Raw genomic sequence first — 24,882 nt, 5'->3', positions numbered from 1 at the left:
CTCGCCCTCTTGTCTGTCCATAGCTGATTTTTTGCTGGCGGTTCCTCTGTCTCCTGTCGGACTTCTCGCCGGCATCTCTTGCGCATGAAGGGGATGTTGTGCTGGTTCTCCAAAAAGGGAAGTCTGCCAGATGTTAAGCGTGACTGGGACCACTGCTTGGAGTTTACAGTCAGAAGCCACGGGTCAGCGTGCCGCATGAGCACCCAACGAACACCCAAACTCCCAACTTTTAACACCTGGCCTTCTTCTTGTAAGTCCTGGAGCAAAAAAAAAAAAAAAAAAAAAGAGGAGAAAAGCAGATCAGAAATACATGCCAGGAAGCTAGAAAATTACGCTAAACTGCTCCCCCAAACAGTCAGTGTACAATCATTAATTAGTAACTGTAACTAGGCAGGGACCAGTACCAGTACAAGTGTACATGGGGCTGCAGTAAGAGTTGGAGGTCGGTCCTTTTCAAAACCAAAAAGACAGAGCAAATAATGTTAGCTGCAAAACGTTAGCATGCCTAGCTAACTAGCTAGCCTTTCTCCCAAAGCCATGGAGCATATCAATAGCTAACTACATTTTGTGGGGTTACATGACAAAGTAGAATAAGTCCTGTTAGCCCCACATTACTTAGCTGACTAGCTACAAATGCTAGAATATGCTAGCGACAATCGCTATTTTAGCTGACAAAAATAATGATCGTCAGTTGAGGAATGACACGCTGCTTTTGTTTACTTGTTTGTTTCAAAAATTACTATGAAGTGAGTGTGTTAACATGTATGTGAGTGTACTGGTTTTGAGTCTTCTGCTGGTTTTCATCATATTCTGGATATTTTTTTTTTTACATGGAACATGCGAAACCTGGTTATTCATATTTCTGTTTACATGATTCTTACAGTGTCCAGGTTTCTGATCATCTGTGTCCAGTTGTGTTTTTATTCCTCAACATCTCAGCCTCCCTACTCATGGAGAATCCTCAGAAACCTGGACAGGGTGTTTACGTGACAAAGTATCCTGGTTTCCATCGGAGTACTCCAGCTAGCATATCCAGGTTTTTGAAACCAGGATAAAGTGTTTACAAAACATAACTTTAACATAACATAACTGCTTCACTTTTGACACAAAATCTCGCCCATTATCATTGTAAACTGCATATATCGTGTGCGAGTGGAAAGCTTGACAGGTGTAGCAACGCTAGCTAAGTGGGACGGGGTCAGTTGAGTCAAAAGAAGAAAACAAGACTTTGAGTTTACCACCATGCTAACATTTGCTAATAAGCAATAAACACAAATTACGGCTGAGACTGATGAGAGTGTCATTAGTTCAGCAGGTATTTGGTCATAAACTAAAGTATTAGAAAAATTTAAATTTTGACCTGATGATGGTGCTAAAATTAAAACAATTAAGGGATCACCAAAGTTATTACAATTCATCCTGAGGGGAAACATGAATATCTTTACCAAAACTGTCATTCCTAGACACACGATGCTAAAAACCAATCATCACCGTGGCCTCGTTAAGCAGTACGTGCGTTTACCTTCATATACTGCTGCAGGCTCCTGCTGCATCCAGACTGTGGCTCCTCCAGGTGTGCGTGAACCCGGTATAAGTCGTGCACATCCAGCCCTTTCTCACCGGCTTCATCCAAGCTCCTTCTCAGCTGAGCGCAAGCTTCAATATCCCGAGGAGAGTAGCTTTTCTGCCGAATCAAACGCCGGTCACACTCCTCCACGCTGGGTGGAAAAGTGGAGGAGGAAAAGACAGAGTCGCTGAGGATGGAGGGCAGCAGAGACGGACCACATTTGGACAAATCAAGTGGTGGAGAATCTAAAAAAAAAAAAAGGAAAAAGTGAGAGAGGGAATTATTTTCTGCAAATATAACTTTATTTTCACATCTCTTGAATGTGTTCATACTTACTCTCCATACTGAACACATGGTGGGCAGGTGTATTTCGTAGCTGCAACCTTATAATACAGGACTCCACCACGATGTTGTCAGTGGTGTTGAGGTTACGTAGTTTAACTAGAAACAGAGAAAAAAAGGAATTTGGAAAATTGGACTTTTTACTTGTCATTCATATTCAGCCCTGTGCGACGAGATTCAAATAATGTTAATCATATCGATGGGAAAAGTTCACACCTGGTTTCATAAACGGTGATCTATCAGAATCAAGTAAGTAGGTTAAAAAAAAAATCTACCTATGCCAGGACAGCAGTATCCTCGCATCATCAGGTAGTTGGTGTGTGACGCTTGATGGGCCTTCACTTCCATCCTCTTTTTGCCCTCACATTCCTCACCGTCGTCGTCATCATCGTCCTCTTCCTCCAGTGCTGCCATACTGAAGGGAAGAGAGAAAAGGTGATTTGTTTTATCATTTGAACCTATTTTCGTAATCGATTTATTGTTTCAGTGATTTTCCAAGTGAAAAAATCCTCTGGTTCCGTCTTTTCAAATGTGAGGATTTGCTGCTTTTCTCTGTTTTACATATTATTATAAACTTAATATCTTTGCATTTTGGAGTGATGGTTGAAGAATATTGGACACTTTTTTATTACTTAATGACATTTCACAGACTAAATGAATAATCCAAGAAATTATGGGCAGATTAACCAATCGCTCTACTTGTAATAAATTGATCAAAGGTAATCCTTGTGCACTATACAATATTCTGCAGTTAGACCGTATTCAGACCAGATCAGGCGGTGCCGTGTTCAGCCAGAAGGTCGAGCGGAGGTATGTGGGGGTGTGGGCGTGTTTATTTGTGCTCTAGAACTTAACCGCTGCAAAACAATCAGGAAATAACTTTTTATTGATCTGATTCATCGGCTTTCTCGCTACCAGCGCTCCCTCTCTTCATTCATTCTCCAGCTCGCTCGACCACAGCTGCGCTCTCTCTCTCTCTCGTCTTTTTTTAAAATGTGTCGGGAAGCTGACAACAAAGTCTAACTTTACTTCTCCCCTCCCCTCGTCCTAGCGACGTCCCCAGCTCTGATCAGTCTGATCTCTGGCTGTGATTGGCCACCGCAGCCTTCAACCGCGGTGACGTCGGGTTACGTTTCTCCAAAAGTTGACTCTGGCTCAACTTTCCAGCTGCAGTCCGGTGCCGCACCACAGCGGCCAAAACGCCCGCAGCCAAAACACACTATCCCCATTCAAATGGATGGGACGTTTTCACTGCACCGCCTGATTTGGTCTGAATACAGCCTTAGACCCACCACACACACCTCTTCACTACATCGTTGTCCACCAGGTTGCTGTCCACCACCACCATCTGTTTAGGTATGGACAGATACACAGACAGCAGTCCCAGAGTCATCAGGCTGAGAGAGACCACGCAGGCTCCCCCCGGAGAGTCCATAGAGAACGGCATCATGTCGGACACATCTGTAAGCTCCTCTAAACCTCGAGCCGCTGCGTTCGAGGCGGCAGCAACACTCAGCTGCTTCTCTTTGGCTTGCTGATTGTCTGTCTGCTCTCCGGTGGATGGATCTTCAGCAGAGCCAGCGGTGAGGCGAGTTTTTTCATCGTTCGATTCCAGCTCCGTGCCTGCTTCCGCTTTGCTCTGGTTGTCTTCTCCTTTCTTTGCAGAGTCGCTGCTTGACTTCTCAGGTTGTACTTCTGGTTCACTCGCTGGTTTGTTATCTTTCTTTCTCTCGCTCTCTTTTTCTTTTCTTTCGGACCGCGCTCTTCTCTCCGTCACTACCTCCCCGTCCTCTGTCCTGTTTTCAGTCTCATGGTAGAAAGCGATGGCAGGTCTGTTGTTTTCCGTCCTGTTGTCTGTCCTGTTGTTAAGTAGAGTCCGCAGGAAGCGGAAGGAATCGGTGCACAGCGAGTGAGGAAAACGCCATGAAAAACACCTGGCAGGGAAGAGTGAGAGAAGCAGGGTCAAAAAGCGGGAAAAGCACAGTAGTACGGGATAGATTCAAGCACGGCTGCTGTCTAAATGGTGACTGAACAGCAGAATTACTTATGGATTTTTCACCAAATATTCCTAGTAACATAAGAGCTCCAGGAACTAAACAGAAAAAAATCTGGTAGGGATGTAATGTTTACACGCCACAAGAGAAAACTTCATCTTGATACCACTGTGATGTTTGGATTGATGTGATAAAATAGATGTGTAGAGGAGAAAAGGGAAAGTGAAAATACCAGAAAGCAGTGGCTCCCGTTTCCAAAGTCACATGGATTTGTGTTTTTTGTTTTTGTACTGCTTTTGTACAATTACGCTGAAAGTCGAGCAGCTTCCATTTAAAATATCATTACGTCATTATGTCCAAATTTATCCATTATTTTTTTTTTTATACATGTTTACCAGATAGATATCTTTGGTAAAATACATCATGCATTTCCAGAAACTTCCTGGTTAAATAACACAAATAACCTGTAGTACCTGTAGTAGGTCTGAGAAAGCTGGTAGGACATGGGTAGTATGGGCAGAGCCCGGTTCTTCTTGGGCCCGAACGGCTGATTGACACGACGGCGGTTGACCAGACCCCTCTTCCTGCATTGTATGAATACCTGGCACAGCAGCTCCTGATTATACTTACTGTACATATGGAAAGTCTAAGAGAGAAGACAGATGGATCATCAGAAACGATTCTGTGAGTAAAAGGAAAGGAGAATGGAGCCGGCACAACAACTGGACATCAAGGGAGACTTTGTGAAGGGAGGAAGACATTTAAACATGGCCGCACCTGAAAGGATCTGGAGGTCTTCATCTGACTGTTGGTCATGGCCAGAGTGCTCTGGATCACGTTATGTAACACTATGGCGTGAATGTCATCTGTGCTGTAATGGACAAGAAAGAATTAACTGCCAACATTAAAAAAAAAAAAAAAAAAAATCATAATTCTTCAATGAGGAAAATAATTGAAGCCTAACTGAATCCTTACCAGGTCAGAGTGTCTTTGCTTGACATCTGTTTTCTGTTGTCTATTGTGCAAACTTTAAACCTGTAACACACACAAACAAGAATATCAAAATGATTGGTGATTACTAAGCTGTGGACTTAAATAATTTAATCATAAATTGCATTTTATGTTTTATATAATCTGGGTAACGTTAGCTTAGCACAAGGACTGGGAGCAGAGAAATAGCTAAACTGGCTTTGTAAAACGGTAACAAAAAAAAGGTACCACCATGGTAAATGGTATCAAAAAAATCTTGTTTGATCCACACAAAAATGGAAGTGTAAAAATGTCAGTGCTCTGCTTTTGCAGGGGTTATGTGCCAGACTCCTTGAAATTAAGTGCTCAAAGCCAAAGTCATTTTACACTGTGTGTGTGTGTGTGTGTGTGTGTTTAATGAATTAAAAAAAGACAAAACATGTTAATTGGTGAGCTTTAGAGGTGCTGAAAGGCAGATTTTGTTACTTTTGGACAGAGCCAGGCTAGCTGTTTTCAGTCTTTATGCTAAGCTAGCTGGCTGCTAGCTGTGCAGCTTCATCTCATATATGAGAGTGGTATCAATCTTCTCAACTAACTTTCCTTTAGAAAGTGATAAGCTTATTTCCCATCTTTTCGACCCTATTTAAGTCATGAATAACTTAATGTTTAAGAACCAAAACTTTTAGCTTAACGTTTTCAGTGAGACATTTATTAAGTCCTTGGCTAAGACCTACATTAATTAGCCTAAGATAGGTGGATTTTTTTACATTTGGACAGAGCCACACTGGCTGTTTCCAGCCTTTATGCTAAGCTAAGGTAACCAGCTGCTGGATTCAGCTATATTAACTGTGCAAAACTGGAAACCTTATGATTGTAAGTCCAATATTTCCTCCCCTTTGAGTTCTGTTTTGCTCTCCACTAACACTTGAGAAAAATGTCCACTCAGCCGCTGAATGCTCCACTTTGTGCACTAGCTTTGTCGCTTTGCCTGTGTCCTCTTTGGTGCTGAGCAGGCAGTGTACATTTGGTTTATAGTTGTTATAGTTATAACAGCAGCGGTTAGCTGGTTTCAGTTGTTTTTTAACTGAAACCAGCTAACCGCTGCTGAAAACAGGTGTGATGAGAGCAGGTCTCTAAGCATTTAAATTGTCAATTTTATTGTGGTAATTCCACATCCTGTTGTTGCAGCTGTGTTAACCACAATGTCATTGTCTGGTTTCATCTGTTTCAGTCCTGTTCTCCATTGTATCTTTTCACTTTTTGAGCAGCAGTGAACTCATAAAAAATGGCTTCAGTCTTGAGTAAGGCAGTTAGGAGTTAGCTGCACTGAGAGAGAGCTTTGTTCTTCTGTGACCTCAGTGTCTTGTCCCAGACGTCCCTACTTGTCTTAAGTCAGCACATTAAACTTCCTGCTCTCCTTACCTGGAAAAGAGCTGTTGTTTCGTGTCAGACATGATCATATCAGAAGCGCTCATAACAGAGCAAAACTTCAGTCTGAGCAGCCTTGCATACTCCGAGAATGCTTTAGCACAATCCTACAACAACAACGACAGACAGAAATATTCAATAATGTGAAGTCAGAAAACATCAAATGTGCAGAAATAACAAAAAAAAGTGACAACAACAACAAAAAAACACCTCTGGTTTATCAGGATCAGCAGGTTTGTTCTCTTCCAACAGTTTCAACAGAGTTTTGTCCTGGTACACCTCCGCCAGGCAGATCCTGCAACACACACATTAGATGAATAAAATGGCATGAGTGTGTTTAAGACCGAGTGTGTTATTATCATCTGCACCTACCTGTAGTTCAGAAGCGTCTGAGGATTCTTGAGGATGTATCGTGTGCGACGTCCGACAGCGACAGATGTTTTATCCATCGATATCTCAAACTCTGCGTGGAGCAGGTCTCTTACCACACAGTAAGGTATGAACGGCCTTTTTAACTGCAACACAGCAACAATATACTCTGTTACCAACAAGTATATAAATACATGATTGTGACTAATGACATGATATAAAAACATCTGAACAGCTGGACAAAAAAAACTTTCAATTATTATTTTATGATCATCAAAGGATGCATCTTCAAAACATCTGTAATAATATACGCATATTATGTAACTATTCAAATCAGTTTATTATGAGACTGTGGTGACTCAAGGCAGCTAACGTATACAGCGATCATCTACACCCACTCCCAGTTCATCATCAGGTACACCTAAATACAACTAATGCAGTATGATACTGCAATAAATAAATAAGTAAAATACACAAAACAAAAATGTTTTCAACTAACATTGCTGTCTCCAGCAAGCAAAATATAAAACGACTTTTCAAAATGAAATTGAAGACTTTTTAATACCCTCTAAGACCTTTTTTTTTTTTTTTTTTTTTATAAAGGAAACTAAATTCTATACTTTAAGACATTAAGACCTGCAGAAACCCTGAAAAAAAACAGCAGAAATATGAACACAATTGTGCATAAAAGAAATATGTTTTATTTTCTTTCCAATCCATTGAATCATCTTGTGACCCATCAGATTTAGAGTGTGTGTACCTGGCTGTTGAGCAGGTGTGAGGCCACGCTGCAGAGCATCATCAGCGAGTCTTCCTGTACAGACCAGTAGACTCGCTGTCTGGTCATCATCTTCAAAGCTCGGTGGTCCACCTCGTCATGAGCCGGGGTGCGTTTCTTGGGCTCTTCAAGGCAAACGGCAGACACACAAACACAATCTGTAAACTGTCCATCTTCACTCAGATGCATTGATTTTTATGTTCGACTGCTCATACCTTTCTTCTTCTTGCGTGGGGCCCTGATAACCTCCTTTCTGCTTCTCTTTCTCTTCTGTCGCTTTCCTCCGACCACCTGCTGGTTTCTGGAAGCAGGTTCAATAGCCACCTGGTAACAAAGACACAAGAACAGAGAACAATACCTTATTCTTTCTCAGCCGCAATGTTAAACAGGACACAACAACACAAACGCCAACATCTAAACTAGTACAGGAGTGGGTCACTGTGTCTGTAGTAGATAACCTCAGCTGAACAAGCACTAATAAATAAAACAATTTTTCTTTTCTTTCGGACAAAAACAACACAGAAAAAGAATAATAAATAATAAAATAAAGTCATACCTCAATATTTTCTTGTCTGACCAGTGATCGTTTGGCAGTCACGTAACGAGGTGAAGTAGATCCTCCTGTTAGATCCAGACATAAATGAAAACAAATACAGATATGAATGAATTTTCATATATGTGTCATGTATGAAAATGCTAATTAGACAAGCAGACAGTGAGGGACAGACAGCTGTTTTCTTCCTGTTCGAGTCGACCTGGCTTTATGATTGTTGCCATAGAGACAGCGCTAAAGTTAATAATCTTATAGTGATGTTGTGACTATGGACAAGGTCGCTTGGGTACTGCCTGAATAACTGAAAGTGGTTCAACTCACTGGGTCTACACTGACACTTTGAATTGTAACTGCTATCTCCTTGGTCGATCAAGTTTGTGTTAGTTAATCTTTTCTGTACAGGAAGTACGTAAGCAGAAAATTCATTATGTTCCGAGCGACTCACCAGCTTTAAGTGCCATCCTGAGAGCGTTTTTACTCAGGAGGCTCTTCAGTCTGATTTTGGTCTCCTTCGCCTCTGAACCACTGGGTTTCTGAAAATAAAGATGCATTGAACCAAAAGATAGGCCGTGTTCGTCCATGTCTCCGTATCTGTGTGCTACAAATAGACTGTACCGTTTTGACAGAAAGAAGGTGATTTGTCCACAACCAGTTGCGTTTCAGATGAGCGAAGAATTCAGAGTCCAGACCTCCTGCTCCTTTACCGTCACCTGGTATCGACCCGTCATCACACACCTCCCAACTGCCCCTGTGTGTGTATACAGAGACACATATATATACCAGTTTATGTTAACACACTGGTGGTAAACTGAACTGTTTCAACTGGTTTTTGAGAAAGCTTGAAATGTCAACTTATTTCTTCTAAAATATTAGAAAAATAAAACAAAAAAGTCACTAAAATGTTCTTTACAGCTGATACTTTATACCTTAACAAAAGTACATGTGCAGCTAAGACTTTGTCATGTTAAAGCGAAGGGTGACACACAAGAGCAAAGTCTTTATTTTTCCTTGTAGCTTACAGAGACTCCACCTACTTGAGCAGGTATGCCAGTCCTACAAACACGTTGCGTTCATGCACAAAGGAAGGAGCCGCTTCCTCGTCTGTGACGTTTCTCTTATTGCGGATAACCCCTAAAAAACGCAAACACACAAAAACATCTTACAAAATACTAAGTGCTCTAAAAAAACATTGTAAAGCATAACTTTCCTTATAATCACCAGTGATGAGTGTATGTATGTACCCAGTGGTGTATTGAGGCAGACACACATCAGGTCAAACCAGTAGTTTTCTACATCTTCGGCAGTGCTGAACGTGTACTGACGCCTCTCAAATGATTTGTCAGGTGACTCCGTGACCAGCCAGTAGTGAGGCTCGGCGTTGGTGGTGTCAACGATTGTGGCGTTGCGCCTCAGGTACACAAACACCTGGATCGGGGCAGATATGGAGAACGATGATGAGACAGAATTCCTTACATTTGACTGAAATTTGATTTGCTTTCACCGAGAATTCAATAAGTTCTTGATGTTATCCATTCATGTTTGGTTTAAAACACATGTTGTAAATACTCCTTCTGATAGATATACATTTACAGATATTATACAGATATTATCCCTTTTGCTTTTTGTGGGAAATGTGCTAATTATTTGTTTTTTACCGGTGAAGCAAAAATGAACTTTTGAGGAGATTTCAGTCTTCCTTTGTTTTTAAAGTTAACTCCACATACTTGTTTAGTCTCAAAGGTGTTTTCTGATGTGTTGTCACTTTGATTTACTTCATTTTTTGTTCTAGTGGCCAAATTCTTTTTACGCAAGCAAAGAGTACTGACAAATAGATTCCTTATTCAAGTTTGTTACATTAATTGAAAGCACAAGAAACAAACAAACAAAAAAAAAAGTAAATAAAATTGTGGTAAATTCTATTTTTCCACCATCCTGTGATGTATAATTAAGCAGAAGTTTATCTTCTGGCTGATGTGTTTGTCATCTGCTTTTCCTTTTCTCACCGTTCTTATTGAGTTCATCATGTTTTATTGTATTTTTCTAAATTTATCATTTTTAATATTACCACCACTACTTGAACTTTTGATATTTAAAACTTCCAGTGTTGAACTCCATGTTATCTGTATGTTGGTAGGTATTCTGTTTGTGTTTTACCATGAAGGAAAATAAAAAAAACACTTAAAAATACTTACAAATCTTTTGCATTTACTCAAGTTGAGCATCAAGTGAAAATCAAATCAAAACATTTGTCTTCACTCTCAGACATTTTGATGATATTTATTTGGTTTGGTGAAGTGATCAGTGATCACAATGTTGATTTGATCTGGTTTCTTCGTACCTGGTCTTTCTCCTTGAATCTCTCCACTGGACCAAACTGCAGCAGACCCATGTAGACCAACCTCTGCAGGTTCTCATGGAAAGTGAAGATGTATTTCCTGATATAAAGAACCCATAAATAAATGATTTAGAGTTATGAATATGATGTGTTATAGCGACAGACAGACAGACAGACGGAGAGAAAGTTACCGTTTATAAAGCAGCTGTCTTTTCATTCTGGCGGGCAGCGCTCTGACGAGATGGTGCTGCTTCACAGGGTCGTTCAGATATTCCTCCAGTCCATCGACCTGTGGAGTCGACAGATTGGTTAGTTGATGCGCACTTTTCCAAACAAGATTCCATGAGTCAGACTGTATGTGTTGTATGTGCTCCATCCTTCCTCATGGGCGTACTATCACGTGCAAATAACACCTGTTTACTGCCAGCGTATGACAATAAGTCTGCAACAGCTATTGCACATTGTGTGCACTGGTGCAACAGATCGCTGCTGCGGCTGCAGTGTTGATTTATCAGGCATGACTTTCATTTCAAATTTCCAGGTAAAATCTGCATTTTTTTCCTCCAACCAATCAACTGGTCAGACATTTCAGTTTGTTTTCTTTGGTTTAAGGTTGAAGGTTGAAGGTTGAAGGTTGGTTGTTGGTTGTCGGTGACTAAAATTCAATTTTAGTTACAGTGAATTTAGTTTATACTGCAAGAAAACTGGCAATGTTTATCTTTTTAGAACTTTTAGCACCAATTAGTTGCCAGAAAATCCTGAATTTTGATTAATTTATTGTTTTGAGGCATTTTTTAAGAAATAAAATACCAAATTTCTCTGGTTCCAACTTCTCAAATATGAATATTTATTGGTTTCTTTAGTCTTCTGTGATAGTAAACAGAATATCTTTGGGTTTTGGGCTGTTGGCCGAGACAAAGGCAGACGTTTGAGGAATACTACAGTATATTTGATACAGAGCGTTGTTATATATATCTGTTAGGTGTACTGTAATGTAAAGTAACAACATGATATGAGACAAACATATCAACATGACTCTGTTGGCTCCAGTGTGTCTGTACATTCATAGAAAAACACCTTTTCTTCCACAATGCACAGTAGGTATGGTCACGCTCACCTTATAATTGATCTGTACGACCTGAATGAAGATGGACAGAGGAAGGCAAAGAAGCAGGTCGCCCACCATCGCCCAGCCGCTGCCAAACTCCTTGTGTATGCGAACAGGAGGGACGAATCTCTTCCACGACTCTTCCTCTGAATACACTACAAGAAAGAAGCAGATTACAGAAAAATGAAGGTGGTTAGTAGGGGAGAAAAAAAATGTGGAAACATGCCCTGAAACAAGTTAATTCATTAAGAAACAAAATGGACGGTACAAAACCATTGAGTTCCCACACAACGCTCTCTTACCTTTCATGTCAGACAGAAAGTGACCAGATGTCGATTTATCCTTCGGCTCCTCCTTCTCATCGCCTGATGTCACATTCGACACGGTAGAATCTACAGTTTGTGGGTCCGCAGAGGCGCCGGCAGCGTTTTCAGATGACCGAGTTTGTCCGTCTGCGTTTCTGGAGTTTTGTATGTTTTTGTTGGTGCCTGACTGATTGGAGCTGTTTGGGGGAGTCGGTGTTTGACTGGACAGGTCAGATCCGGTTGACTTGTGTTGGCACGGGTGTCCATAGATCACATACGAGAGGAAGTTATGAATAACACGCAGACGATGCATCTTAGGTTGGAAGCCTAATGTCTTCCCTAATCCTCGAACTATAAAGGAAAGACAGAGAGAAGACACAAAGAGAAAACCTCAATACAGTACATGTACAGTCAGTTAATAAGATAAATAGAGCAGCAAAGTGGGTGAAGTTGTGGAGTCCAAATTCTAAATGTTTCTCTTGATAATAACGTCAGTTGAATTGAACAATAATATACCTGATATCAACCATACTAGGGTTACAATGTGGAGATGATGGAAAATCATATTTAGTTTGTCACTATGGTATAAAGTGCTGAGATGATTTGTCAATTAATCAATTAGTTCATGAGCAGGAAATCAATTGGCGACTATTTTGATCATCTATTAACTGTTTTAGTCATTTTTACAGAAACAAACGCCAAATATTTGCTGGAACGTGAGAATTTGCCGCTTGTCTTCATCATATATGATGAATCACTTTGGGCTTTAGGAGGTGATAATCACAGATTCTCACTGTTTTATGGACAGTTTAAAGACTAAATGATCAATAGATAAATTGAGAAACAAAATCAACAGATTAATTGATGAGAAAAACAACGGTCTAATTTGTTATTTTGTATGCTGTTGCTATAGCAAAGACACCAGTCAGTGGAGTTAAATGAGAGTTATAGCGTATAGTGTAAAATAACTTGTCAGCAAGTTTTGTCACTGCAATCAGGAACAACTCAGCACCATAGTTATATAAAAATAAAACGAAATAGACCCAAAATCCTACAACTGCAAAGTGTACAATACTCACCCTCTACTGTTAGTGCACCATTAGATGCAGAGGCAACAGATTCTTAGGCTACGTGACTGGATACGTCCTCTCTACTGAAGTCTTTATGTATTGAGATTTGTATGTTTTACTTTTTTAAAACAATACAACATTTTTCAGAGCAGTTATTGATCGTCTGTGCTGATGGTTCAACCTCCCTGAAGCTGAACAGACTAAAATAACTCGTCCCACTTTGTCTTCTATAACACACAATCAAAGAGAACCTGGGGTGGGTCTGAACTCCTCCTCGTCTTTACTGAGCGCTCTCTTTTTTTCAGCCTTGCTTCTCTGGGTTTTAGAGGCGTTGGCGCTCGTCTCCTCGGACTCTTTTTCTTCTTCTCTGGTTTTCCCTTCAGCGTTCTGCATACTGAAGTGACAAAACACAGTTGAGCTGAGGCAAGAAACAAGATACAAGACATGTTGCTGTTCTTTAACACACTAAGTTAATATAAGTCAGTAGTGAGTGTGCAGCACATTTTTATAGAAAGACACTTTTGCCTTCACAATCAACACATCTCAACCCAAACAAACACATATGGGAGGTCTTCTCCACCAACATCAAAACACCAATGTTGATTTTTCGCTTCAATTTGCCACCAATCTGTATTTGACTTATTTACCGTCCAGTATTTGGTTGTGCTCACCGTATAGCTGTGTACGAGCTGGCGATTTTGAAGCGGACCTGCTCAATAACTCGGGTTACTATGTCATCGTTGGGCTGAACGGACGGATGAACGATCATCTCGATCTGCAGGTGGAAGAGCGTCAGACAAAGAGAGGAGACATCAACAATTAAGAAACATTCACATTTATTTTATAGACTTCGTGTATTTGTTATGTGCGTACACTTTATTTTTGTAATGTATGAGTGAATAAGTGAGTGAAAGCGTAAAGCATAAAAGCTAGTAGATGCTGTGTTGCAGAGCATTTTCCAACCTTACCGAGTTTTAATGATGAAGCAATTAATCGATTAGTCAATCGACAGAAAACTACTTTGATAACTGATTGATGGTTTCAGTTAGTTTTCAAGGAAAAATGCCAAAAATTTGATGGTTCCAGCTTCTCGAATATGACAATTTTCTTTCTTTCCTTTTATTTTAAATATAAAATCTTAACATTTTAAGCTTTTAGTCAAACAAAACAAGCGAATCAATTTTTTATAACATTTCACAGACTAAATGATTAATCCTTTAATCAAGAAAATAATTAGTAGGTTAATTGGTGATGAAAATAATCATTGGTTTCAGCCCTTCATTACTTTTTTAGGACAGATTCTTCTTTCAGTCAACAGTAATATTTAAGTTGAAAATGAAACATTTTTACAGTGATGAAGCTTCACAAAAGAAAACTCACATTTCAGGAATTTGACCCTGATTTTCTAATAAAACAAAGGAAATTGTTTTTTTTTTCATTTACAGTGTGGTTACGCTTCTCAAACTCAGGGTTGAGACCCCATTAAGGAGATCTTTGGGACCTCAAAACAGGGTCACAGACCAGAAAAGATTTCCGTAGTCTGTAATATCACCCAAATAATAATATCACCTGCTCAAAAGGCTTGTTTAAGATGAAATTTTTATGCTAAAGTTTATTCTTTGTTTTCTTTTTCTATTTCTGGATGAGCCAAACACCAATGCATCCAGACCAGTCGCTCTGCACCGGCTTTAATTAAAAACATATGTGGGTCAGAAACGAGTCTCCATAACTCCTTTGTTACACTTAACAGGCTTAAAGGAATAGTTTTATTGGTATGGTTCAAACAAAACCACATGTCGTTTCTACACTTCAGTTTTTGTACAGATTAAACAAGCAAGAACAGATCCAGACTAGCTGTTTCCACCTGTTTCTAGTCTTTATGCTAAGCTAACTGGCTTTAGTCTAAATAACTGCATTTAGGCTAAAAATCATTTATTTTTTGTAGCCAGTAGTTTTATTTTATCAGAGGCAGTGGATACAATGACTACAGGCTTGGAAACGTCATGTGTGGTGAGTGCGTGTACCTTCTTGGTGATCCCGTCCTGTATGACAGTGGTCGTGTAAATCTTTAGCAAGCCCTCTCTCGCCAGACAGTGGACCAGACGTAAAATAGTCTTCTTGCAGCACTTTGAGCTGACTCCATCCTGCTTCTCTTCGTCATTGATCATCTTCTGAAGCCTGGAGAAAGACAGAATATGTTGACATTTTTGTTCCCTTTTCATGTTGGGCAATAAAATGCAATTCTTTTGAATTAAATGAGAAGATTAATGCAAACTGACGGGAAAAGGCCCTCTATGATTTTCAAGCTGCGCACAGCCTCAACAATCAGGTTCTTCCTCTTTAAGAGGCGGTAGGTCTCATGAGACCTCTCGATAGCCCTTCTGGATTTTTTACTCCTGGACGCCTGCACCAATCAGAGAGAGGAGGGGGGTTAAGCTGTTATGTTTGACATTAACCTACACATCTCGAACAGCTGAAATCAACCCTTCAGACTGACCTTCCGCTGATAAACATCTTCAACAACCACAATGTTGTTTTCTGTTGACTTATTGGCTTCGTTAGATGCTTCACTCTGAGGGTAAGGACTGCACGGTTTTGAGTTGGACCTTTCCTCCTCCTCGACCGGAGCTTGCTCTGAAAGACGAGACAGTTCAAAATGAATAAACAAAGGTGAACACAAATGCATGCCACCTACCAGCCCCTCTACAGCTAACTAATTAATTGTTATATGTTACATCTTGCTTGCAACCAGCGGAGACACCAGTAAGTCACAGCGCCTAGCCAAGAAATATGCTGCATTCACGTCACCAGACAAATCAAGATGAGTGAGGGTTAACAATACTGTGCATTGACAACATAACACTTCATCCATTTAATTTGGGTTTAATTATCATGAATGACAGACTTTGCCTGACGTGAAGTGTCCCTATTTGTGAAGTTTCCCAGGCATAATTACGACTTGGAAGTCTGTGTGAGCGCTATTTACAAGCTAGAATCTTGTAATTACTCTGATATGATATGAACACGGTAAAAGTCAAGCACAACTCCCTGGTGTTATTTACACACTATATATGTCATGTTAATTAATGAGCTTTAGAGGTGCTGGTAGGCAGATTTTGTCACCTTTGGACAGAGTCAGCCGAGCTGTTTCCCCCCCCCCGTTTCCAGTCTTTATGCTAAGCTATGCTAACAGTCACGTGGACGTAGCTTCACACCTGTATTTAGTGTACAGACATGAGAGTGGTATTGACCTTGTTGAGTGGGGCACGCACATGTAAAAAACTTTCACAGTTGCTGGATCAAAAAAACTTTTACTTCACAGATGAAGATCTCCGTTAGATCAATTTGATTTACTGGGAGCTCTCAGCGCAGTGTGCAGATCTTTTGTCTAAGTGTTGCCTTCAGTGACCTTCTCATTGGCAAGACAGTGAGTACGCCTATTTCACAACATTTTGAGCTAATCCTTTAAATTTGATTACATATAGTTGAAGTCATTCATGCTCGTGACTGACAGCTCTGTCCTAGATATTAAAACCCAACTGGATTTATGCTGCTGTTACCAATATTGATATTTGGCTTTTCTGTACTGCAATGTTTTGTTACAGCCGATATACCAACCCAGCTTTACTATATGAAGAATTTGTTTCTTCCATGTTTGTATGTCTTGTTAAGATACAGTTTATAGCAGATCAAGCCAGAAATCAAGTTTAGGACATGACTTTCCTATAAAGTTAGACCCTCGTGTTTCTTACCTGATCTTGGATCAGACACTGAGTCAGCTGTCACACTGGTCCCAGCTGGGGTTTCACCTGAACGATGACAGAAATTACAGAAGAGGGTGGTTACAAAGTCCTATTTAAGTCACATCTGTTGTGAATGTGCAAAGGTTTTATGAGTATTCACATTCAGCGGTAGTAGGTTGTATGATGGAGGTCTCAGGTTGTGTCTGTTTCGTTGTCACGCTGCCTTTCTTCCCTGCCGTCTTTCTTCCTGCTCCTGACTTTCCTCTTGCTTTAACTCCGTCTCCATCCAACCCTTCATCACCCGCATCCGATCTATCAAAACTCATCTCCCCAGCTTCCTCCTCCTCTTTATCTCTGCCTGCTTTTTGAGTCTTCTTTGCAGCTGGAGTTCTGGTGTTTTCCTTTGCTGTCGACTTTGAGGTCGACGGTGTTTTAAGGGAAGCGGATGCAGCGCTTGATGTCTGTGGTGCAGAAGAGTAGAGCAGCTTCTTGCGTTCCTGCTCCTTAGCAACCAGCTGAAGCTGATCACTCACACCCACGAACCTGTCAAAACACATGAGCAGAACAGTATTTGTCACACATGTTTGATTGATGTGACGTGGCGTTAATGTGTCTACATCTGTTTATAGATACACACTTATGGCTAATAAATTTCGTAGTCCTCTGCCGACCCTCATCCTCCATGAATCCCTGCAGGGTGAAAGACATCACACACATGAATTGATTGACCAGAAAAAACACACCAAAAAAAAACCCCATTACAAAGTAATACCATATGTAATAAAACATCCCTGCATTAAATACTACCTAATACTATACTAGACATATATGTTGTGGCTGCACTTTGTGGCGCTACCTTCAATTGTATTATATTGAAATTCATTTCTTGTACTTTGTTCACCTAATTTACATCTACAGAGAAGCAAAAATAAAGAATATACAATAAGAAACCACAAGAGAAATAGATTTTTGGTTGGTGCCGACAAAATTAATTCTCTATATTGACAGTCTTGGCCTTACCTTGATCGTACCATCCCTCTCCATTTTTCTGCAGAGCATACGAGATTCCAGCTTACCGACGTTCATTCTGACCCCTAAACTACTCTGAGCGATTCCCTTTGTACCACAAGATAAAACTACATGAAAAAAGAGACAGGCAAGTGTTAATAAATAAAATGAGTCATTTGGAGGTGAGGAAAGTTACTTTTGGAGCATTACAGTAAGACTGCAGTAGATAACAACTGAACAAAATGTCTAAAAATAGATTTATTTCCTTCTGTTCCTTTGAGAAGGTCAACAAACATACCGAGATGATAGGCCTGCGACAGGAAATCTTTCTCCATGATCCGCCCCAGCGGAGGGAAAGATCTTAGTCTCGCTCCAGTTTCATCCTCTTCCTCCTCGTCCTCATCGTCATCATCATCAGTAACGCCCTTCTTTGTGTATGGCTTTAACAGTTTCAAACAGCGCACGAGCACTTTGTTACCTGGAACACACAAGTAAATAAATAATGCAGCGCACGCGTAAGGCACATGGCAAAAACATGACTGAATGTAATCATGTCAGCTGTGAGCATGTTTGCAGCATCGTTAACATCACGTCACTATTTCTACATCTTCCTGCAGCAGCATGTGATGAAATACTGAGTTTCTAGCTAGTGACTTTATGAGCTTTGTCATGTTATTTGTTTTATCATCTCATATTAAACTACACCTATGAAAAACATACTTTTCATAAGAGCAGCAAAGTTTTGTGTCAATCAATAATGGGATTATGGGAAACACTTCTGATAATCCAGTGATTGTTTCAATAGTTTTTTCAAACAAATATGCCACAATTCTTTAATCCAAAGAAGCAAATAGTTTGGAAAAATATCTGAAGGAGCATGCAACATATTCTTGGACTGTGTATTGTTCTATTTCTGTGATCTGCCAGAAGGAATAACAGGAAGTGACCTTCCTTCCTTCTCAAAATATCTGCAGGGAGAAGAACAAGAAAATAACTTGTAAGGGTTTACAGATCCACAACGGATAGCCGGCTTGAAATTATCAAAGAGATTCATAGGATGGAAAGTCTTTTCTACTTAAACCTGAGAAATCATTTGTTTATTACAAAAACGATGTATGATGATGTGATATATTCGTTAGAATAATGAATGTGGCTGTTGGTTTGCCTCTCTTACAATTTCATTTATCTTCTTTTTTTTGTTCTATACTTTACTAATCATGTACAGCTATATGAAGACTCGCTACCCATAATATATAATGTTTGTGATACAGATGTCATGGTGCCTTGTAATAATGTTGCTTGTGCTGTTGTTGAAAAGATTAACAGGCTTGAGCTTCTCAAATGTGAAGATTTGCTGCTTCCCTTTGTTTTAAATGATGGTGAACTAAATATCTTTGGGTTTGGACTGTAAGTCAAACAAAACAAACTATTTAGAGACGTCACCATTTGCTCTGGGAACTTGTTAAGGGATATTTTCATAACTTTTTGACATTTAATAGAGCAAACTTTGAAATATAAATTGGTAGATTCATCTGTAACGAAAGTAATTGCTAGTTGCAGCCTTTCTTTTCTTTCAGTGGTTCTTTACCTTTTTTGTCGAGGCAAGGCCCGCCGGTGGGCTCCAAGTCCTCCAGGGGGTAACGGCAAAACTCCACCAACTTTGCAGTTCGCATGTAGTGAAATACACGCTTAAAAGTACAATCACTCACATTCTACAAGAAAACAAACAATTATTAACACAAAGACGAACACACGGAGAGCAAAAACCACCTAAAGCTCGTACAGAGATACTCACAAGTTGTTCTCTGAGCGCCATCAAAGTGGCGATCTGGCCAGGTGACTGCTGGAGATGGTTGGACACGTACTCCATCAGGATGTCGTACTTTGTCCTCCTGAAAGAACAAAAGGGTTTAAGGGGACTTGATTTCTCAATCAATCCGCTGGCGCCCCAATAAGTAGCTTTTTGTCAAAAGTGCAGTTTTCTCAACATGCTATGTGTCCCATATTACACACACTGCTTCCAAAATCATTGGTCTTCCAACCCCTAACCTCCAAGATCTCAATAACAGAGCAGTGGAATATTGTTGTAGGATTCACAGTTCAAAAAACTCCTTATTTATCTTATACTGGCTCTTTATGCAGCCCCTCAGTTCAGCCTCTGTCTGAAACAGGCTCCTGTCTCTTTAAGGCCCCCTCGTGATGAGCCCACTCTGTTCTGATTGGTTTCCTACCAGAAACTGCCCCTCCCCGGAAATATGAGAGTGGATAATGTGAACATCTCATGGAACAACCTTAGGGACAAAGGCTACCAAACGGACGGCCAGTCTGTGGGCATGTGCGAACGATCTGATGTCATCTCGATGAGGAAGTAGAGGTGACATTGCAAACAAAATGTTCAGAGTAGGTTGAAATCTGGGCTTTTAAACAGACCTGTTGATGTGGAAGCGTTTGAGCAGCAGAAGGATGGAGTGTTGCTGTTGTCCTGAATTCAGTCGTGTGGCTTGAGACTGCATGCTGATAAGTCCGTGTCTAACAAGAGATTTCCTCATGTAGTGCAACTTTCGAGCATCGATCCTGTGAGAAAATAACACTGCCTGTTAATGGTGACCATTAAAGTCCCTGCTGGTAACACGGTGTAACAGCAACAACACCGTGCTAAACGAGTGTGTGTGTGTCTCGTACTTGAAGGAGGACCCGTGCAGGTCTCTCTGTAGCTCCCCCTGCCAGCGTGCTCGGCCCACTCGTTCCAACACGCAGTAAGAGTCGTCGGTGAGTTTCAAATCAGGATCGCTCTCAGGACCAATCAGAGTCCGAAATCGCAGCTTCTGAGACGCCACAACTACAAGCTTTCGCCCGTATCTGAGAGAGTAAAGTTTGGACAGAGGGGAGAACAACTTTGTCAGTCAAATGATTGTAAATAAATTCATCTTAGAGATCAATACATGAGGTGATTCCTTTTGCTGTATTTCAACATCAGGAGAATATAGATAAAGCCTACAAACCTTTTCAAAGCCTCCTCCAGGCTCACCAACGAGGTGACGGACTTGGAGCGGACGAGCTTTGTGATGTCTCTCCTCTCTTTGAACAAGGCACACGAGCCCTGTATCCCATCCTTGTTTTCAGGAACAATTTGGACCGGGTAGACATCTTTCTTTGTGTCAGAAAACCCTGATGCGGTTTCAGTCCCCCCTTCTGAATCAGTTTCTTTATACCTGAAAATACACACATAAAACATAGGTCGGAGCAGAAAAAAAAGGCAAGTGGAACATGAGATTAGGGCAGCAACTAGGGCTGAGCAATATATCAATATTATATTGATATCATGATATGAGACTAGACATCATCTTAGCTTTTGGATATCGTAATATCATGATATAGCATAAGTGTTGTCTGTTACAGTAAAGTGATGTCATTTTCTGAACTTACCAGACTGTTCCAGACGTACATAGTCATTATAGCCACATTACTGATGATTATTTATCAAAAACTTAATCATGTAAAGTGGTATTTGGTCAAAAATATTGTGCTATTTGCATTTGTCCATATCACTCAGCCCTAGCTGCAATTAACAATAATTTTCAATATTGATTAATCTGACTGACAGACTGCACACCAAGACTTTTTTTATTGCATTATCCATCACATCTGTGATATTCATAATATTTTCATATATTATACTTGAATGTATGTAATTTAGCCTTTAACTGCATTGTTTCTTTTGCTTTTTTGTCTCTTTGTTTTTGTAATTTGATTTGATTTATGTCCAGTGGCTTCTGTGAAATTTTAATTAAAGTATCTATCTATCTATCTATCTATCTATCTATCTAGATTAATCGATCAGTTGTTTGGTCTATAAAATGTATGAGATTAGGAAAAATGTCTCTGTTGCCCCGAATGTCTTGTTTTGTATTCAGCTTATTGTTATAGAGGATTAAAGAAACATGAAAATATTAACATTTGAGAGGCTGGAACCAGAGTATTTGAAGGTCTTCTTAAAAAATGACTCAACGATTAATTAAAAGCTAGGTGTATTGAGTCAAACTAAGTGGGGAAAATCGCTTTTAATTTCTCTTTTTTAAATCTGCGATGAGCCCTTTAATAGTAACGCTGTAAAGCAGAATAATAAACTCACCTGTCATACAGTATAACATCTTCTCTCTCTTGTGGGAGTTGGTAGAACTTCAGGTCGGTGTTGCTGATAAGTGACCTCCAGATAAGCTCCTTGGTGCCATCGTCGAGCTTCAGGGGAAACTTGGGCTTTCTATCTTCAAGTCGTATCCACAAAGTAGGAATAGTTATCCCGTCCAGCCCCTCCAAAGCCACTTCATCCTCAACTATACTCAACGGATCCATCACTGCCACCGACGGGGCTAATGCTGTCAGCTAGCAGTCATGTTAGCTTATTACCAACGGCTGCACCAGACTGTGTGGTCGTTCAACGAATAATAAATTCACTGCATAATAAAGAAATAATTCATTAGCCTCCTGACGTGGTTTAGGATCTGATATATCTGCCTATAAAATAATTTACAATAAAAACTTGTTTACACATGCGTCCTCCAGCTACGCTTCCCAGCTGGTGTGTATCTGTGAACGTGCTTGCGTCATATTTCAACTTTGACCTCACGACGTTGTGCGTCTTTTCCGTCTTTTCAGAAAGATAAAATCCACAAGATGGCGTCCAAGTACAGTTTCTGAATTATCTTCCTCATGGACGCATTAAATGAGAATATTATATTGCTTTAAGGAGACACAGAAGATACATTTCAGCCACATACAGGTATATGTATTTTATTAACAAAAAAATCTTTACTTTACAGTACAATTCTTGCTGAAAATGTACATTACTTAGAAACTATTCAGCTACTTTCTTAGCTTACACATTAAAGGACAAGTTCACAATTTTTCAAATCTGTTCTAAAACAAAAAGTCAGTCCAAATGAACACTGAAATAGGTTTTTCTTGCTTTAATCATCCCTCTTGTTTATATATCTGAAGCTTATATGGAGCTTCAGCTGTCCAAATGAGTCAAATCAAGTAGATATCTTTCAACATTACAGTCTTTTTAACACTGTCTGAGGAAACACAAAGAGGGAATTTGATGCTAAAAAGATGGTTAATGAGGCGGATATGCACTTGAAATGCTGAAGCCTCATATAAGCTTTAGAAAATTATCTAAAGCTTATATGAGGCTTCAGCATTTCACAGTCACTTTGTGCAAAAATCCATTTAAAAGTTTAAACTTTTAAATGGATTCTTGCACAAAAGGACTGTGTGGACACACTGTAGGTTTTGGCCCCCATCATTTACATTGAAAGTGTATTTGAAGGGGATCTTTTAATAGCCAGTGTGAACAGGAGGAACAGTTACAACAAGAAAAACCTCTTTCAGTGTTCATTTGGGCACCTGACTGTTGTTTTAAGACAGACTTAAAAAAAACTGTGAACATAGGTTCCTTTAAGTGGTCTGCCTGTCTTAAATGTTGATTTGACTAATTCGGACGGCTGAAGCTTCATATTAGCTTCAGGTAAACTTATTAATATATTTTTACACAGATGGAAGCTTGTAGATTTTGGCCTACATCACTTACATTGTAGGTGCATTATGAAGGGATCTTTTAATGGTCATTATGAACAGGAGGAATGATTACAGTAAGAAAAAACCTATTTCAATGTCCATTTGGGCACCTGACTATTATTTTCAGATAGACTTGAAAAAATGTGAACCCATCCTTTAACCCTACACTTTGGGCTATAAATTAACCATTTTACATTAAATTTCAAAACAATTACTATTAAAACCTCTTTTTTTCTGCTTTATTTTTTTCAGCAGTTCCTTAGTAATTTCTGAGTAATTTTACTACTACAATATCTGATTACCTCAATATTACCTGGTTATTGTTTAAATATTTCTTGTAATTACTATAACATTTATGGCCTTTAAATTGATGAAGCCTGTGGGATACAGTTGAAGGCTCTGGACAAAAACTAGTACGTGGACTTGAAACTGGGATTGTTTTGTCAAACAACAGTTTACTTTTAAATTCAGCATAAATCATTTTTACTGGGAAAAAAGCACAAATTAAGGAACACTGATCATTAACTCAGTGAATAACTTGATAACTGAGGGCTGCATCACTCAGGCAAGAATTATTTTTAAAGCCTTTCCAAGTAAATATACAGGTGAATAGATTTTAAGACATCAGAGGTGAAATGTTTTATATCTGAGTTCAAATGACATTCAGATTCACATCCATAAGGATGCCTTTTGATCAATGGTGAAAAAATGTTAAGATCCTTTACTTTACTGCAATATCACATAAAAAAAACTCCATTACAAGTAAAAATGCTGCTTTCAGATTTTTACACAAGCAAAAGTACAGATGTATTACTAAAAGTATCAAAAGTAAAAGTATTTATTTTGTAAAATGACTAATTTTACTGTAATAGGCTATATGATTGGATTATTATTGCTGATACATAAACATGTAAGCAGCATTTTAATGTTGTAGTTAATGACTGTAAAGCCAATTATAACTATATTACTGGGTAGTTAAACCAGTAGTAGTTTATATTATATATAATCATCATATGCTTGCTATGTTAAATCTTTGTCTGCAAAATAACAAGTTAACTATAGCTGTCAACTAAATGTGGTGAAGTAAAATTTATATCTGAATTGTAGTGGTGTTTAAGTATAAAGTGGTAGAAAAATTGTGTACTTAAGTACAAGTAGAGGAAAAGTGTTCTTCAATAAAGTATTTGAGTAAATGTACCCCTCCACTGGTCCTGACCATGTATAACAGTATTTATTTAGACTGGTGGAAAATACTTTTAAGCAACACATTGGAAAAACTGAAGTAAAAATAAATTAACTTAAAAAACTCACTTAACTACAACTTATATAACTATCAGCAATGATACAATGATGTAGTTCATTTTAAAAGCATTTAATACTTCTGTAGCTCTTAAGAGATACTTAGATGGAGGTGACAACAACACCCACTACTGTTGGGGAACAAAATAGTACAAATCCATATTTTATGGGTTAATCACTGACTATATTTGATAAAGTAACCAATAGGAGCCATCACAGCATAAAGAAGTCTCAAAAAAGGTAAATGCCAGCACATTAAACTACTTCAATATAATACTTAAGTAAAAAAAAAAAAAGTCTCTTTCTATTCATGGGTGTTTGTAGCAACATTAGGGCTTTTTTCTTTGCTATCTATGACAAAGAAAAACAGCAAATTGTCACCATTTGAGAGGCTGGAACCAAAGAAAATTAAGCATTTTTTGCATGAAAAATAAATT

The 24,882-nt window shown here is 39.2% G+C and overlaps 1 protein-coding gene across 1 annotated transcript in view; it reads right to left on the bottom strand.

Annotated features, from left to right (window-relative positions):
* Nucleotides 1-22,172, bottom strand: part of LOC137173443 (general transcription factor 3C polypeptide 1) — a 24,580-nt gene extending 2,408 nt beyond the window's left edge. The window contains exons 1-38 of the mRNA XM_067578285.1: nucleotides 21,702-22,172; nucleotides 20,572-20,781; nucleotides 20,252-20,428; nucleotides 20,000-20,143; nucleotides 19,365-19,461; nucleotides 19,158-19,281; nucleotides 17,868-18,047; nucleotides 17,582-17,697; nucleotides 17,199-17,251; nucleotides 16,722-17,104; nucleotides 16,571-16,627; nucleotides 15,316-15,452; nucleotides 15,098-15,222; nucleotides 14,843-14,996; nucleotides 13,490-13,593; nucleotides 13,070-13,212; nucleotides 11,746-12,099; nucleotides 11,453-11,598; nucleotides 10,527-10,624; nucleotides 10,339-10,435; nucleotides 9,242-9,425; nucleotides 9,035-9,131; nucleotides 8,616-8,748; nucleotides 8,446-8,533; nucleotides 8,004-8,068; nucleotides 7,663-7,771; nucleotides 7,430-7,572; nucleotides 6,673-6,815; nucleotides 6,511-6,595; nucleotides 6,295-6,407; nucleotides 4,879-4,938; nucleotides 4,681-4,774; nucleotides 4,377-4,549; nucleotides 3,211-3,843; nucleotides 2,185-2,324; nucleotides 1,904-2,008; nucleotides 1,523-1,812; nucleotides 6-257 (exon numbers count right to left, since the gene is read on the bottom strand). Coding sequence (XP_067434386.1) covers nucleotides 6-257; nucleotides 1,523-1,812; nucleotides 1,904-2,008; nucleotides 2,185-2,324; nucleotides 3,211-3,843; nucleotides 4,377-4,549; nucleotides 4,681-4,774; nucleotides 4,879-4,938; nucleotides 6,295-6,407; nucleotides 6,511-6,595; nucleotides 6,673-6,815; nucleotides 7,430-7,572; nucleotides 7,663-7,771; nucleotides 8,004-8,068; nucleotides 8,446-8,533; nucleotides 8,616-8,748; nucleotides 9,035-9,131; nucleotides 9,242-9,425; nucleotides 10,339-10,435; nucleotides 10,527-10,624; nucleotides 11,453-11,598; nucleotides 11,746-12,099; nucleotides 13,070-13,212; nucleotides 13,490-13,593; nucleotides 14,843-14,996; nucleotides 15,098-15,222; nucleotides 15,316-15,452; nucleotides 16,571-16,627; nucleotides 16,722-17,104; nucleotides 17,199-17,251; nucleotides 17,582-17,697; nucleotides 17,868-18,047; nucleotides 19,158-19,281; nucleotides 19,365-19,461; nucleotides 20,000-20,143; nucleotides 20,252-20,428; nucleotides 20,572-20,781; nucleotides 21,702-21,922 — 6,027 coding nt within the window. The 5' untranslated portion in view covers nucleotides 21,923-22,172. The remainder of the gene's footprint in view (nucleotides 1-5; nucleotides 258-1,522; nucleotides 1,813-1,903; nucleotides 2,009-2,184; nucleotides 2,325-3,210; nucleotides 3,844-4,376; nucleotides 4,550-4,680; nucleotides 4,775-4,878; nucleotides 4,939-6,294; nucleotides 6,408-6,510; nucleotides 6,596-6,672; nucleotides 6,816-7,429; nucleotides 7,573-7,662; nucleotides 7,772-8,003; nucleotides 8,069-8,445; nucleotides 8,534-8,615; nucleotides 8,749-9,034; nucleotides 9,132-9,241; nucleotides 9,426-10,338; nucleotides 10,436-10,526; nucleotides 10,625-11,452; nucleotides 11,599-11,745; nucleotides 12,100-13,069; nucleotides 13,213-13,489; nucleotides 13,594-14,842; nucleotides 14,997-15,097; nucleotides 15,223-15,315; nucleotides 15,453-16,570; nucleotides 16,628-16,721; nucleotides 17,105-17,198; nucleotides 17,252-17,581; nucleotides 17,698-17,867; nucleotides 18,048-19,157; nucleotides 19,282-19,364; nucleotides 19,462-19,999; nucleotides 20,144-20,251; nucleotides 20,429-20,571; nucleotides 20,782-21,701) is intronic.
* Between the last annotated feature and the right edge of the window lie 2,710 nt (nucleotides 22,173-24,882).

The sequence above is a fragment of the Thunnus thynnus genome, chromosome 3 (assembly GCF_963924715.1).
Source record: "Thunnus thynnus chromosome 3, fThuThy2.1, whole genome shotgun sequence".
NCBI lineage: Eukaryota > Metazoa > Chordata > Actinopteri > Scombriformes > Scombridae > Thunnus > Thunnus thynnus.
This window is presented reverse-complemented; position numbering and strand designations above follow the sequence as displayed.